This window comes from Eurosta solidaginis, chromosome 3, assembly GCF_040869045.1.
Source record: "Eurosta solidaginis isolate ZX-2024a chromosome 3, ASM4086904v1, whole genome shotgun sequence".
NCBI lineage: Eukaryota > Metazoa > Arthropoda > Insecta > Diptera > Tephritidae > Eurosta > Eurosta solidaginis.
In genome coordinates, this window is record NC_090321.1 from 225,275,993 (window position 1) to 225,292,806 (window position 16,814).

The following is a 16,814-nucleotide window of genomic DNA, read 5'->3' on the forward strand; positions in this document are numbered from 1 at the left end:
CTATAGGTGGTCTCGACTGCTGATTGGTGGGTTTTACCGTTTTGCAGGTGTCACAACGCTGGACGTAGTCCCTGACGTCCTTAGCCTGCTGCGGCCAGAAGTACTTCTGCCTGACACGTTCTAAGGTTTTCTGCCATCCGCCATGGTAACTCCGGTTAGCGTCATGTGCTAATCTCACTGCTTCCTTAGTCAACCCTTTTGGCAACCATAACCGCCACAGCGAGTCTTCTTCCCCTTCCATCCCCTTACGAAACTTAACTCTTTTGAAAATTACACCGTCCACAACTCGTAAATCCGGAAGTGATTCCTCGTTTTCAGTGACGGTCCGAATTAAGTCTTAATATTCGTTGCTTCTAAATTCGGGAGAGACTAAATCTATTTCTCCGGGTGTGGTAGTGAAAGACAACTCATCGGCATCAAAACGCGACAGCGCGTCTGGTACTACATTCAGGGTGCCCTTACGATGTTCCATTCTAAAATCGTATCTTTGCAGGAAGAGTGACCATCTCGCCAACCTCCCGCTCAAGTATTTTTGTGTCATCAACCACTTGAGACTGGAGTGGTCCGTAATAATCCGAAAAGGTAATCCTTCGACATAGGGTCGGAAACGCTTCACGCTGATTATGGCTGCAAGACATTCCAGCTCGGTTACTGTATAATTGCGTTGAGCATTATTCAGCTTTTTCGACACGTATGCGATTGGATGCTCAGCGCCCTCATCATCGACCTGGAACAACACTCCGCCAACACCTATTTTGGAAGCGTCGCATTGTATTACGAATTCTTTGGAAAAGTCTGGTTGGGCCAAGACAGGCGCCGAACTCAAGGCTACTTTTAGTTTTTCGAATGCCTCTATAGCTTCAGGAGTAAGCTTAAACAGGCCTGCTGACTTGCGGAGACAGTCGGTCAAGGGACCTGCCAAGTCAGCAAAATTGGTAATAAACGCTCGGTACCAACTCGCCATGCCCACAAACCTACGCACTTGCCGAGGGGATTAAGGGATCGGGAAGTTTTGCATTACATCTATTTTTTCCGGATCCACTTTCAAACACCCGCTGCCCATCAGGTACCCTAAATAGCGTATTTCTTTCTGGCAAAATTTACTTTTCTCGACGTTTATTGTCAGACCTGCGTCTCTCAAACAGTTAGCCACTTCCGCCAGCAATTTCAGGTGGTCTTCAAAATTTGTACTACACACCATTAGATCATCTAGGTAGACGAAGGCATTCTCTCGCAGACGCGAAGGGATTGCCTTGTCCATCAGCCTACTCATAGTCTGCGGTCCATTGCACAGACGAAATGGCATCACCTTGAAGTGGTACAGAGGCCTCCCCGGAACTGCGAATGCTGTTTTTTCCTTGGAGGACTCTGTCAGTTTGATCTGGAAGAACGCGTCCTTCAGGTCAATGCCACTAATAAAATGCGTATCTTTCAGTCTGCTCAATAAGCAGTTGATATGAGGCAGGGGGTACGAGTCTTTCTTAGTCACCGCGTTGACCTTCCTGGAATCTATGCACAGCCTAACTTTACCTGGTTTCCGGACCAGTACTACAGGACTACACCACGGGGAGTTCGATTCTTCTATAACTCCTAATTCGAGTAACCTGTTTAGTTCTCTAAAAGCGTCGGCTTGCCTCGGTGGCGAAAGAGGGAAATGTTTGCTTTTTATAGGTACAGCATCACCGGTGTCGATGTGATGCTCCACTAATTTGGTTTGCTCTAGGCCTAATTTCTCGTATGAAGGAAACGTCTCGATGACCTTTTGTAATTCTAATTTCCGGTCTGGTGACAATTCATGGAGGTTAAGTTCCTCTTCCTTTTCAAGCCTAATCTCTAAACACTCTACGCTTGGGAATATTTCGGGAGCTAACGCAAATGCTCTCCAAAAATCTACCCCGAAGTATGCTTCTTGGAGCAATGAGGGAACAAGGTAAAAACGAATAACCTTTGTGATATTTTTGAAGGTGACTGGTAGGGATACTGAGCCTAAAATTGTTTGCTTGTTGCCGCCCGCTGTATATACGAACGCGTGTAAGGGCTGATATTCGAAGCCGTTATCCTCTAGGAATTCTACTCCATTTTTCCCTAAGATGGAGACGTTGGCTCCCGAGTCCAACAACCCTACAAGAAAACTATCTTTAATTTTAGCCTTTACTAAAGGCCTTTCGTCCTCTGGAGATCGCATGGAGATCTCCATCATGATCTCGTGGTCAGTTTTCAAAGTGCCAAACTCTCTTTTCAATGAGTAGCACAAAAAGGCATAAGTCGCGTTTGGGTTTTGTTTCGTGAAAAGCCAGTACCATTCTTCGGCCCGCCCGGAAAGAAACAGGTGGAAACTAGCCATTATTTGTTCGTCCGTGCATTGTGTGCGCTCACACAAGGTGTTCAGTTTAAAAAGGAAATCGGCCACGCTCCCAGTGCCGTCGAACGAGATTTTCCACTCCTGCGGCTTCACTACTATGTTGCTCGGAGCAGGGTATATTGGCGGTACTACCGTTGGAAATGGGTTACGGTCCATCCTACTTGCGTTCCTGTTTTGCTGATTTGATTGCTGCGCGGATTCGAGAGCGGCGTTGAGCTGGTCCATATTGGTTCTAATTGACCCTATATCTCTCCGCATTTCCTCCTGCGAAGCCTAGAACAGCTGGTGTAGCGCGTCCACCCACGAGCCTCCACGAGTGGCTTCTCCCTGCATTCCTAGGGTATTCGTCCGATCACTTGTAGCGTCCCCAAAATTTCCCGTCTCCTGATTTGGTGGTAAAGCACCAGCTCCTTCGGGTTCATAGATCGATGCATTGGTTATTAGCCCCGAGATATCATGCGCGTTTAATACGGGCGCGTTCAATTGACTGTTGCTTCCCGGTCTGTCCAATTTTTCGCGAGGGTCATTCAGGTCCGGGCCCATATTCGGCCCCGCGGGATCTACATATGGTCCACCTACTGGGGTGTGCACCACCAAGGGACGCCTTGCCTTGGGGAAAGCCCCCTATTACTACCGCCCCGGTTCTGGCTCCCACGGAAGCTTCCCGCACTCCCGAACGGAGTAGTTCGGCCAGGTTGGCCGTACGACTGCTCGCGTGACATAATAATTAAAAAAAAATTTTATTTGTTAGGTCGTAGTTTGTTAAATCCTAGTATTCGGAGAAAGCCTTTTATTTACTGCCAAACGTAAGGCCGTTAGGGGTTAGGTAAAAGGTCTGAACTAACCCCCCTTCCACCCTATATTTTAGGCGAGGATTTGTCAAAAAAAAAAAAAAATGTGTATATATATACATATGCGAGAAAAAAAAAATTTTTTGTGCGGAAAAAAATCGTGCGAACACGTATTATTGTCCTTTTTTCGACTATCGTATCGACAAGAAATTCAAAGCTGGGAAAAAAGTAGTTAGTAAAATATACAATATAGGTGGTGATGGGAATGCTGACATCCCATCACTAGAAGGCAGCAGGGCTTACAGAAAAAAAAACACAGATACATTCATACATGTCCCTAGTGCTCCCAACCGCAATGCGAGGGGGTCTTAAGGCCCCCCTCCGAGACTGGTAGGGGCCACTAGGGTCCGCTCCAGGCACACACGGGTCGGTCTCAACACGCCCAGCCGCAACGCAGGGGCAGTCTCCAGGGGCTCGCCCCTGGGACTGGTTGGGGGTGTTGGGGCCTCCCGTCCATTCTCTCTGGGCACCCCTCCTGCCTCCACAGCAATGGGTGGAGCGGTTTCGAAACCGCTCCCCCAGTCTGATGGGACAGGAAGGAGTGCCACTCTGAATCCCAGCTCAACCCGTCACAGTCCAGGTGGTATTCCAAACTGCCACCTGGGACGTGGGATGAGCTGGGGTTCTTATAATACACAGACACAATCTCGCACCGGACAACACAGAACAAAACAAATTCGGCATAAGGGAAAACTAAAAAAAATTATTTCACATTATAAAAAAAACCCAATTAGCGGACATATTCAACCAGGGCCGACTAACGGACAAAACATCCGGAAACACAAAAACCCACTTACAAAAAAAAATCAAGTGCGTGCAGCACTGCTTCATCGGGTGAAACACAAAAGTCCGGAGGACAAGACGTTCAGTCCGCGGCTCCTTCGGGCACTGCCCCCGATGACCAGCCCGGACAACCTGATCCGTCTAACCATCCCACCGCAACGTAGGTGGCAGCTGCTGTGGCTGCTCACTCGGACTGGTGGAATGGTCAACCTCACAGGCTGACCCGACTGACCCTCGCGGCCAGCGCCTCAGGCGCCACGTTGGACGCCATCTGTTATGGCGCCCTCAGCAACTGTCATCGCGACAGTGCCTGGGACGCCAAAACGTTGGGCGCCATCTGTTATGGTAACGCATTTACCGTGGAAGCAGTAAGGAAGGCGGTCGGCATGATGTGTTGGTGCACAGTGGCTAGTCATTGTCGGCTGGGGTGGGTCCTTGCCAACCTTACTGTTCCTGCGCCATAAACAGAAAAAAATTCCTATCATGCCTATCAAAACTAGCTGTCAAAAAGCGCAGAGACCGACTCAAAACGCTTATAAATTCAAAATAAAACAACATCCGGTCGAACCGGATGTCACGGACAGACCGTTGACATTCAAAGATTTAAACTCAAATTCAAAAAAGAAACTAAACGCAACAAAAATTTCCGAACCGGACATGACCGGTTACCAAACCCAGAAAATCAAAATGACAAAAAAAGCTGAAAATTGGAACAAACAAAAAGGCCGAATATATATAGGGGCGCCGCGGGTGGTGTTGCGACGCCCGGTGCATTATCCCACCCTCAAAAAACCATGGCCACCGTCGCACCTAAAATTCCGGTGGCCCCTTACCTGTTCACCCTACGTGCCTTCTAAATGAATGGTGACGCCTGCATTCCCATATTGTTAACAGATTTATTCAATATTCATTATTACTAACATAGCTTTTCTTTTTCTTTTCTTACTGCAAGGTTTTTTTGAATATATTTATGCTTATAAATAATTTTATAAAAAAAATAGCAATCGAGAATGCGTGCCTAATTGAAGAGGAACTCTATTCCTTTTTGTAAGTTTTTAGAAAAGTTTATTGTGAGCCGCGTTTTGCGACGGTTCATTGAAAGTAATAATAATTGGTTTGTTTTATAATCTACTATACTATATATGTAATAAAAAAAATCTTTTTTTTTTGTAGGAATTTGGTTAAATGCCCTTTTTTCTTTTTTTTTTTTTTCTTTTTACAAACCTATCTTAGGGCTGTACAGTTTGTATACAACTTCTGATAATTGGGGCCCTCTTAATAGGTTGTTGAATTAGACTTACTTTGAGTTTAACAGAACATCAATTTGGTATTACACATAGTATAATGACACTAATATGTACTATGCACTAAGAAATTTGTTAAAAACGCAACTAGGACTAAACTCGGGGTAAATCCTACCCCTCAAAAAAATATCGTTTCACAAGTTCAAGTAAAACGTAAGCTTTTAAATTCCTGGAAAAATTACCGGAGCCATTCACCAGTTCAGGTAGAACGTGAACTTTTAAATTTATTGTAAACTCGACGAAATTGTTTTACAGGTTCAGGTAAAACATGAACCTTTTAAACTTATAGTACAATTAATGAGATCGTTTTACTTGTTCAAGTGAAACGTAAACTGTTTTACATGTAACAGTCAGGGTTGATATTGTTTCGGGCTTAGTTAAACTCAGTCAACAAAAAATGTATACAAAAGAAGTTTTTGTTTTGATAATGCAAGCTAATCCGCATTACTTGTTATTTGCGTCTCTTAATATAGATTTAATGCATTTTAGCTGATAATGCAACTGAACTTGAATTACCAATAAAACTTTATTCCTTACCGAAACAATATCAACACTTTTGCTCATTCCAAAATCATATTCGCAACGATTGCATCAATTAAAAAATGTAATGGTAAAATTCTACCGTAACGCAAAGCAAATTTTAATAACTGAAACACTTTTTTTTGTTTCACAGGCAGTATAAATTGCACACCTATGACCATTAAAATATGCTTTGTTTTTTTTGTTGGGTAATTTTTTTTTTTTTTTGTATGCAACAATTTTGAACGTACAACAAGAATTGCTTTTTTTTTCTAAACTTTTCATTTCCTTTGGTCATTGTGCATATTGCATTCGTATTCACATTCGCTTTAATTCTACACTAGGGTGATAGCCTTAAACTTGAGTATGTTGGTATATTGACATTATATAATGTTGCAGAGTCAAAAATATAATTTTAAAAGACAAGGTTAAGGCTACAAATACATAATTTTAGTTCAGTATTGGAACGAACTCACCGCTTTAACCGCTGATGTTCGTTATCGCAATTGGAATGGCCGCAGGCCTATATTCGCTGCCCTGTGATTGTCATTGTAGCTGGTTTATTGTAGCCCATATGGTCGTAGCGGATAAGGGTTGCGCTAGTATGGTTATAGCCGGTATGGGCGCATCTAATAAAGATGCGCTAGTAGTATTATCGCCGGTATGAACGCATCTAATAAAGATGCGCTAGTAGTATTTTCGCCGGTATGAACGCATCTAATAAAGAGGCGCTAGTAGTATTTTCGCCAGTATGGACGCATCTAATAAAGATGCGCTAGTAGTATTTTCGCCGGTATGGAAGCATCTAATAAGGATGAGCTAGTAGTATTATCGCCGGTATGAACGCAGCCGATAAAGATGCGGCTAGTATTGGGGTCGGTGGTACCGCCTGTTGTTGGTGTTAACATTAATGGCCGCAGGCCTATGTACGTGGCCCCGCTACGTGCGTTGCAACTGGTGTGGCGGTACGTCTGGTGGTTGTTGCGCTCGTGGTTGGCGCTTATGAAGGAGTTGGGGGAGGTACTACCGATGGTGATGCCCGTGGTAATAGTAGGCACCGTTGGTGGTGGCTGGCGCTTTGGTCCGAGGTAACCAAATGACCCGGGTGGCGATAAAGCTTCGTGCTGGCCTTTACGCCGGTGGTAGTGTCCTTAGTAAACGTAGAGGAAAAGGTTTATCTCGCTAAGTATGCTGCAAACAGCGGCCTGCTTCCACTGGATCTTGTGTCCACTCAACATAACCTGTACGCGTTTATGATCACCACAAAATAGCCGTGCAAAGCGAGATTTGTCGCAAAGAACTGTTTCGGTGCTTTGCGCTATTGACTCTTTCCTCGCTTTTCTTACAGATCCTCGGGTAAGTGCACCGCCGGCGAGGATGTTTTCCGATCTTTTTTAAAAATTGTACGTACCTCCACACCTTATCTTGCCGGAAACTTAATTGCCTTTTTCTTTTTTTCCTCTAGTGATGGCCGGTCTGTCTTTTTTCTTGTTTTCGATATCTTTTTATCGCAACTTTCGCCACATCGCTAGGTGTGTTCGCGTGAACACGCTCCCAAGTGGATCGTAGCCGTAGACCGTAGCGGCAGACCGTAACATTGTGTAAGACGGTCGGTAGCGTAATGCCATCGACGGGGGTGTCAAATATGGTCAACATTTGCCATGTCCATATTGTAAAAAAATAAGGTTGCCGATGATTTCGTCGGTGACAATGTCAGTTTTCGCGAGGCGAAAAAACTGGAGAGATCAGATAGCTAGTTGTGTATTTTATTACATAGGTTATCGATGGGTGGGCCGGAACCTGTAGCCATTATTGTGCAGTCAACGGCGTAGGATACAATGGTTGCTCCTTCTGGTAGCGAAGGGAGCTTCGGTATGTAGAAGTTAAAGAAAATTAGGAATGGGACACCACCCTGTGATACCCCTTATTTAATTCTTTTAGGTTTAAATGTTACGTCCCCGATTTACACCGATGCTTTCCGACCAGACAGAAATTTCCGGTTGAGACTTGGAGGACGGTAGGACCCTTCCAAGTTTTACAGCAACCTGCCGTGGTTGACTGTATCAAAAGCTTCTGATAAGCCTAGCGCTATGAGCTGGTTTTCCAGGCTTTAGCAGCGCTAACACCCTGGCCATTTTCAGGATGACGAAGGTGGACAAGGGCAGGTTGAAGACATGCACTAAATATTTAAATCCCTATATGTGGAAGCTTTCAATGTACATATCTGAGTATCTCTTCAGGATTTCTACTACATATCACCAGGGGATTAAGACTCACGCCACCTAGATGATCGGTTAGATTTAACTTAAGTACATAGGTAATGTCGTATATTACAGTGTCCCGTATAGTTCCGAGTTAGAAGCCGTAGATCATCGTTGCTTTAACTAATGAGTTGGGCTGATACTCTCACTGCTGGGAGTATAAATAATTTGGCCTGTCTTTACCCTGGGCATTTCATCCAATGTTGTCTGAGCTGCTTTTTTTTCCCAGTTACTTACGTTTTACCTAGTGTGTGCCTTTTTGAGTGCACGGAAGGGCTCTGGAGCATAGAATGCTGCAATAGAGCCCCGCCTGACTAAGTAGTCTGTTGGTTCATTACCTCCATGTCCCTGATTACCCGTACCCCATCCTAACTAAATCTTGTTTTTGGTTGCGAGATGATTAAGGACTCCAATGCATTATTCCACTAGCTTAGAAGTAGTTGTGTAAGACTGCAAGGCACACAAGGCTGCTGGCTATCTGACATAATGAGAATACTCTTCGAAGTTAAACCTCTTCGTAGACATTCTCTATTGCAATCTTCCATGGCATGTATTTCTGCCTGAGATGTAGTGGGATAGCATGCCACTGGTATAGATTTCTTAAATTTCGTATCTCAAATACCAGCTCCCGCTTTTCCGATCTATCCGTTTACCAGATCTTTGAGTCAGAGTCACTATATGGCGGATCCATGTTTCCAAAGAGTTTAGTACGCAACGGTCACCACAAAGTTCCGTGAGATTCTAAGCATAGGGACCATTGAATTAGAGATATACGCCGCCATAAACGCCGCCGCCGCCGCCGATTAGGGTCGCTTTTCGCACGCCGCCGCCGAAAGTTAAAAATATCGGCGCTATATTTTCTATTCGTTTAAGACTGTTTATGCCATTTATTGTTCATGTCGAAAATTGGTCGGATATGATCGAAAGTGGTAACAACGGATGCGCATAACTGCCAGTTATAAGAAACTAATTGCGAAATTTAACTCGTTCTAAATGTTCAAAAGTTATTTAAAAAAACAGGCGTTTTCGATGTCAGCTTAACACGGACTTTCCATCACCCAATTCACCAAGTTATTAAAACAAAACACTAAAAGAAAAGTTATATAATAAATTTATATGCTCACTTTGCATACTTTTTTCAAAAAATTAATAATGAACAATGAATTCAAATAAAATGACCTAAGGCGCTTCAAATTGTTTTCAAATTGTCCTCAAGTTGTAAAAAAAAAAACCAAAATACCCAAAAAAGGTGCCGATTTTTTTTTTTTAAATATTATATTGCGATTGGCTGAAAGAAAAGCGAAATCAGTCATGCAAAATCCTTTAGTAGGTTCTAGGGGCATGAACACTCCTTTGAAATGATTCTTACCTCATACTTAAGTTGAGGATATATGTACGTAATAGAAGGGTTTGAAAATCCGCTTGGGCTTACATTCAAACATCTGTTGTTTATTTGCGAAATTATACAATAGCGTATGAAATTTTAATTTTGATTTTCACACTTCATCCTTCAACACCCAAGTCTCCCGGTTTGACATTTCCTAAAGGTGGCGGTCCTATCCAAAACTAGTCCTTTGGAGTGACTTACATTGACTATACCTATCAACCAAGTTTAAATATCAACTACATGTTACGGCTCCTTTTACAAATGTGAATACGTAGGCACATATATTTACCAGGTGAGGCTTTGTCCTTCGCAAGAACACTCAAAGTGATGAAGCAAAAGCTTTCCGAAGACAGTCGAAATAATGACCATGTGTGCTACTACCCTAACGTAGTGGACATTCGAACTAATCTGAAAACTGACGCTACGCGGTCATCCATAATGAGCTGTTATATCATAAGGCCGGAAAACAGCAGTAAAGATTTTCAACTTAAAATCGGTCGACTCTCATTCTAAGATATCGTTTTGAATTAAGGAAGACTATTAAATCAATGTTGTGAACACAAACGTCTGCAAACTATGGTCTACATTTCAAAAAATTTATTCAGGGTCCTTGTAAAATTTTAATCATGCAGATGCGCCGAGGATTATACGATTTTCACCCATTACGCAATGACTTCCACTTAGATTGCTTATGATTTCGAAGGCGGCATCCTTGGCCGAATAGTCACTCCCTAACGTTTCATGGCGTTTCTCTGGTGTAGCTCGGCAGCATAGCGACAAAGCATCCGTTGGAAAGTCTTCGGAGCTACACCTTGAGCTTCTAGGAAAGTGAAGTCGACGAAGGTATGAGTTCGAAGTCGCAGTCCTATAGCTTCTGCATATGGTGTGAGGGTCAGGAGGCATGGTAGCGACTGGTTGTAGGGATTGCTACTGTTCGCACATTGGGAATTGTAGCTCTTAAAATACAGCCGAAAACACTGGACACCTGTGCTACGAGAGTCATGAGTATTAATAGACCATTAATAGCAACCGTAAGTCGCCTTTGTGCGTGACCGCCAAGGAGCCACAAATGATTTAAAGAAATTGTGTTAGTGACGAGTATTAGGAGTTAACCCTAGGTGAAACTACGCTTTGCACGAGATATGCAGACAAAAGTGTGGCTATTTTATGTATCTCTATTTCTTTTCAGCAGACGCAGCAGTACCATTTCCAAAGACCGGGGTTAGGTTCGAAGCCTCTCTGGAGTAAGTGAACGAGGGACAATCCCTCCGCAAGGAGCTACTCCTGAAAATTTTTGAACGGTCTGCGAGATCTTGAGGTAAAAACCCCGGATCTTTCCGAAATGGCCAACACTTTGATTTCCTTAAATACATAAAACAAAACCTTTCCTAAATATTATTTTTTTTAAATAGAAAAATCAAGCTTTTTAAAGTAAGAACACCGGCGTAAGCTGCCGCCGCCGGTATATAATAGAGCCTACGCCGCCGCCGCCGATAAAGCAATCGGCGTAACCCTCTACATTGCATCACATATGTAGTTGCAATATGAGATTTTCTACGAGTTTTCTTATTACCTTCATATGCTCTGTCATGTTTCCGATCTTTACCTCAGAAATATTTTCAAGTCTTATTGGAGCAAGTGTTGCCTCTTTCTCTATAAGAATAGGAAGGTAAGAACTCCTACTGAGGCATTAATTGCATCAGCAGGAGACGTTCTCATCGCACCCGTTTTGCCAATACAAACTAGTCGATGCAGTTTTATTTAATTTTGGCTTGGGGAGTGTTATCGAGTTGATGGTCCTTTGCCGGATGCAGATCCGGTACGTTCCGGTACCAAGCCCGACTATCTCCGGAACGATTTGTTATGACCACATGCGACCTTCTAGGCCATACCACCCTTCCGCCCCCTAGATCCATGAGGAGTTTGGGGTCGTCAAAGCCTCGGCTGTTAATGGAACAGAATTCGCCACGGATAGGCGGGGTTGACAATTGGGTTTGGAGAAGCTATGTATTGCGCTGGCAACCTGAAAGGGCTGCACTACACAAATGCCTTGAATTCGGTATTTTAGTGGCCTCTTACGACAGGCATACCTACCACGGATATATTCTAGCCCCCTAACCCGCTGCTTTTCTTTGAGTGGTGTTCGGCCATCAAGCTAACGAAGTACAGGTGACCATTGGTTTCATAACAGTATTAAATTTCCATTTCATCGATAGCCTCCAAACGATAGCAGGAAACCACAGTTCAGTCTTTACCAATTTCCTTTAGGGCACGTGCCTATCTAAAAAGATCGTTTTGTTGGTCTCTGAGATCCTAGCCTCAGGTGGAAACAACGAACGTTCAAGTGGTTACTCTTTGTATTAGGAGTGACATGATGGACGGCCAAAACCGTTTAAACGGTTAAGCGTGTTTTTACCGCAGCCTAAACCTCCCCTCATTCCTTCCACGAAGGATAACTTTTATTAAGTACAGTTCACATTGTAAGTAAGTTCAGTTTCCATCCCCATTTAATCGACCACTTGCCATGCCATCGAATATCGTTTGCGTTCCTGTATTCGGCTGATTTCCAAATGTTGAGTTCCTTCAGGCGGTGAGCCTCATTTGGCATTTAAAATAATGTTTGTTTGTATTTCTAGACCTAGTACACGTACTATGTTGCGGCACAATGGACCCGACATCATGAACGTACATAGCAGTAAAAATTTGAGCGCAACTATAACGAATACGAATGGCTCGTCTTCGGGTAATCCAATGGATGCGCTTCCCAAACAGTTTGTCACATCAATGAAAACACTCTTCGACATATTGGATGATCAGCACACGGGCTTTGTAAGATTCGTAGACATCGAAAAGGGTTGGCAAGATGATGGCAGTAAAGGATTGCCGTATGGTGTTATAGACTCTTTAAGAAAGGTCACACCCGCTAGTGGTCTCCTGTCGTTTGATCGATTTTGTGCGGGCTTAAAATTGTGTTTACTGCGAAATCAGAGCACTACCTCAAGCGGAGGCGACATGGCGGTGTCGCCGTATAAACCACCACGTCCACCATCTGCACCACTACTGGACATTGACACTCCTATGCGTCCTAGCAGCACAACATGGGCTCACAATAACACCAACACCACAACCGCAATGCGTTCCCATAAAATTTTGTCTACACATCGAGCTCTGAGTTTACCACAATTGAGTCCAGATTCCGAATTGGAAGCGGAGATGGCTAATGCTGATGTTGACGTTTATAATTCACCACCACCACCACCGAAGCCGCCACGTGCTTCAGCTGCTGGTCAGCTTGTTGCGAGCGCGACGACGCCTACAACATCTTTGGATAAAGCGGAAATTCGACATCATTTACAAAATTGGCAAATGGGTATATTATTGAATGAAATGGGTTCCAAGGAGAAACATAATCCTACGTACAATATGTATAATCAATATCCGTATCGTGGTTGTGCTGATGGTGGTTCATCATCAGCTACCGATAGTTTAACTGGAGGACCTGCTGCAGCCACATTGCATTCAAAAAAGGGCATCTCGAAACGTAGAGAACCTCGAAGACACACCCTACAGAATGGTATTGATTATAATATGCTGAAGCGACTTAAGCAGTTTGAGGAAGAACGTGAAGTCCTATTGACGGGCTTGGATGCAGTGGATAAGGCGCGTGATTGGTATTTACAGCAAATTGCAAATGTTCAAGAGAAAATGAAATATTTGGGACGGATGGGACATGTGGTGAGTATTTGTTTTTAGATAGATATTTAGCTACATACATATATAACATTGATGCATTGCGACCCACGCCTGTCGCATACAAATTGTGGTCTAGTTTCAAAAAAGTTTTGAATTTATTTATGAAATCCTGAGCAATAAGCTGTCGTAGAAGAATATATTATGGTTGTTGTTGTTGTTGTTGTTGTTGATGTAGCGATAAGGTTGCTCACCGAAGGCTTTGGGGAGTGTTATCGATGTGATGGTCCAATGCCGGATACAGATCCGGTTCGCTCCGGTAACACAGCACTATTAAGGTGCCAGCCCGACCATCTCGGGAACTATTTATATGACCACATTAAACCTTCAGGCCATCCCTCCCTCCCCACCCCCAAGTTCCATGAGCAGCTTGGGATCGCCAGAGCCTCGTCTGTTAGTGAAACAGGATTCGCCGCGGATGGGTGAGGTTGACAATTGGGTGTGGAGAAGCTATATATTGCGCTGGCAACCTGAATGGGTTGCGCTACTCAGCCCCTTGAATATGGTATTTTAGTCGCCTCTTACGACAGCCATACCTACCACGGGTATATTCCGACCCCCTAACCCGCTGGGGCAATATATTATGGTATTGGTCCCAAGTATAACCATTGTTTACACCGAGTAAACACACTGACAGACTCAAAATGATAATTGTTCCGGCTCTGGATTTTCGGAACAATTGCGGCTGCGTGCTCACCAAAATGTAGATCCTGATCAAACGTCACACCCAAGATTTTGGGGTGTAGGACAGTCGGTAGCGTAGTGCCATCGACGTGGATGTTCAAAATAGCCAACATTTGGTACGTCCATGTTGTAAATAAGGTCGCGGAAGATTTATTCGGTGATAATGCCAGGTTTCGCGAGGCGAAAAAACTGGAGAGATCGGGGGAGGTAGCCGTTTATTCTGTTGCAAAGCTCATCGATCTGTGGGCCTGGGCCTGTGGCCATTATTGTGCAGTCATCGGCGTATGAAACGATAGTGACTCCTTCTGGTGGTGAAGGTAGCTTAGATATGTAGAAATTAAACAAAAGTGGGGATAGGACACCACCCTGTGGCACCCCTTGTTTAATTCTTCTTTGTTTTGATGTTTCGTTTCTAAATTGCACCGATGCCTGCCGACCACCCAGATAATTTGCGGTCCACCTTTTAGGACATGCGGGAAGGGTAGACCCTTCCAGGTCTTGCAGTAACGTGCCATGGTTGACCGTATCAAAAGCTTTTGATAGGTCTAGCGCTACGAGTACTGTTCTATGGTGGGGGTTTTGATTTAAACCGCAATTTATCTGGGTGCTGATTGCATTTAGCCCGGTGGTGGTGCTATGGAGTTTTCTGAAGCCATGCTGATGAGAGGCTAGCTGCAAATTTGCTTGGAAGTAGGGGAGCAAAATGGCTTCAAGCGTCTTTGCTACTGGCGATAGGAGAGATATCGGACGATACGACTCTCCTATGTTAGCTGGTTTCCCAGGCTTTAGTAGCGGGACCACCATTTTCCATTTTTCGGGTATGACAAAGGTGGAAAGAGACAGGTTGAAGACATGTGCGAATTTCGGGAATTCTCCCGGCGGGAATGAAACGTGCCGAGGCGGATTCAATGACCTTGCGGAAAGCACGCTCCCCTTGGCGGGCATCAGTCGGGATAGGGAGGGCTGCAAAGAGGTTGTCTGCAAAAGATTTGTATTCCTCCCACTTTACTTTTTTAAAGTTTATGAAAGTGCGTTTTTCTGTAACGATGAAGTCAGCGGTACGAAATAAGTATAGGCAGGTGGTCGGATGCCAATGTTACCATCCGCTGCCAGTTGACGCAGTTTACGAGTTCTGCGCTCACGATTGAGATATCCGGCGAACTGTGACAGCTTCCTGCCATACGTGTGGGGGCATCTCCGTTTATTGTGCAGAACGTCGTAAGGCGTAGACTACGGGACGCCCTTGGACGTAAACAGCAAGGAGCCACAAAAGATTTATAAAAGTTACGTGGACGTCGGGTTTTGGGATCAAGCCCAGAACAACCTGTCCGATGCAACCATCCCTTACACGAGACACACTCAACAGAGTATGACCGTCCTAAAAAGAGTCTATTCCGGCAGATGCAGCAAAACCATTTCTCAGTACGGGGGTCAGGAGACAGACCCGGATTGGATTCGATACCTTCTTGGAGCAAGAGAATATGGAGCAGTCCCGCTGCAAGAAGCTGCTGGGAGGATGACAATTTGTGGAAGGGACGCAACAAATTAAATGGGGTTACACTGAAATGACAGTCCTTGGTCGGGAAAAATCCCGAGTCGCTCCGGTACATAGAACCAACTGCCTTGGGAAGCGCCGTAATAAAATCCTCAGATCCCTTGCTGACAGTACTTGGGGAAAAGACAAAGAAACGCTCATTACCACATACAAAGCAATTGGCCAGCCGATTGCATGCTACGCGTCCCCTATATGGTCGCCAAGCCTAAAAATTAGCCACTGGAAGATGCTACAGGCGTGCCAAAATACTGCTCTCAGAATCGCCACGGGCTGTCTTCTTATGTCCCCAGAACATCACCTACATAATGAGGCGAGAATACTCCCCATCAGGGAGAGAAATGAGATGCTAACCAAACAGTTTCTGTTGAATACCCAGGAACCTGATCATCCCAACAGACATCTGATTGATGAGCCAACACCGCCTAGGGGCTTAAGGAGTCCTCTCCGTAAGCATTTTGAGGAAATACGGCCCCTGAGAACTCAGTCGTATGAAGCAAAAAAACACAAGCAAGTCCTTGGCGAACTCCACAAACAGGCGTTGGACCTTTATGCCGGGAATTGCCCGGTGAATCCAGTACTCAAAGAACAGTACCCAAAACTTGCGGAAGAGGAACGCATACTCCCCAGGGAAACGTCAGTCACTCTAGCTGAACTTCGTTCTGGATACTGTAACAGGTTAAACTCTTAGCTATCCAGAATCAACCCCGACATACAAAATGTATGCCCCGCTTGCAATGTGTCCCCACATGACACCAACCATCTCTTTAATTGTAATGTGGGACCAACGCCTCTAACACCCCTTTCATTATGGTCCACCCCTGTTGAAAACAGCAAGTTTCCTCGGACTCCCGTTAGAGGATATTGATGACAATTTGTGATCGATCTCAGCTGTTAGGGGGCGAAGCGCTGCTACAACAACAACAACAACATGAGCTAGAGTGACATGCTTTTCCCTAGGGAGATTGCGTTCCTCTTCTGGCAGTTTTGGGTATTTTTCTTTAAGAACTGGATTCGCCGGGAAATTCCTGCCATAGAGGTCCGACGCCAGTCTTTTGGGAAGCCCAGGTTTCTGGGTATTCAACAGAAACTGTTGGTTCTGCATTTTATTTCCCTCCCTAATGGGGAGTGCTCTCGCCGCATGGTGTAGGTGATGTTCTGGGGACATAAGAAGACATCCCGTAGCGGTTCTGAGGGCAGTATTTTGGCAGGACTGTATTTTCTTCCAGTGAGTAACCTTGAGGCTTGGTAACCATTTTGGGGTACACGTAGCATGCAATGCCCATTTAATTTAATACCAGTGGTTGTTGGCAGTAGTTAACACAGTCCTTATGCTAGTCTGTGCAGAGATAGAATGCAGC

General features: G+C 44.5%; 1 protein-coding gene across 1 annotated transcript in view; it reads left to right on the forward strand.

Moving 5' to 3' along the window:
* Nucleotides 1-16,814, forward strand: part of LOC137245130 (suppressor APC domain-containing protein 2) — a 28,948-nt gene that overhangs the window by 9,948 nt on the left and 2,186 nt on the right. The window contains exon 2 of the mRNA XM_067775298.1: nt 12,104-13,202. Within this exon, the coding sequence (XP_067631399.1) occupies nt 12,120-13,202 (1,083 nt within the window). The 5' untranslated portion in view covers nt 12,104-12,119. The remainder of the gene's footprint in view (nt 1-12,103; nt 13,203-16,814) is intronic.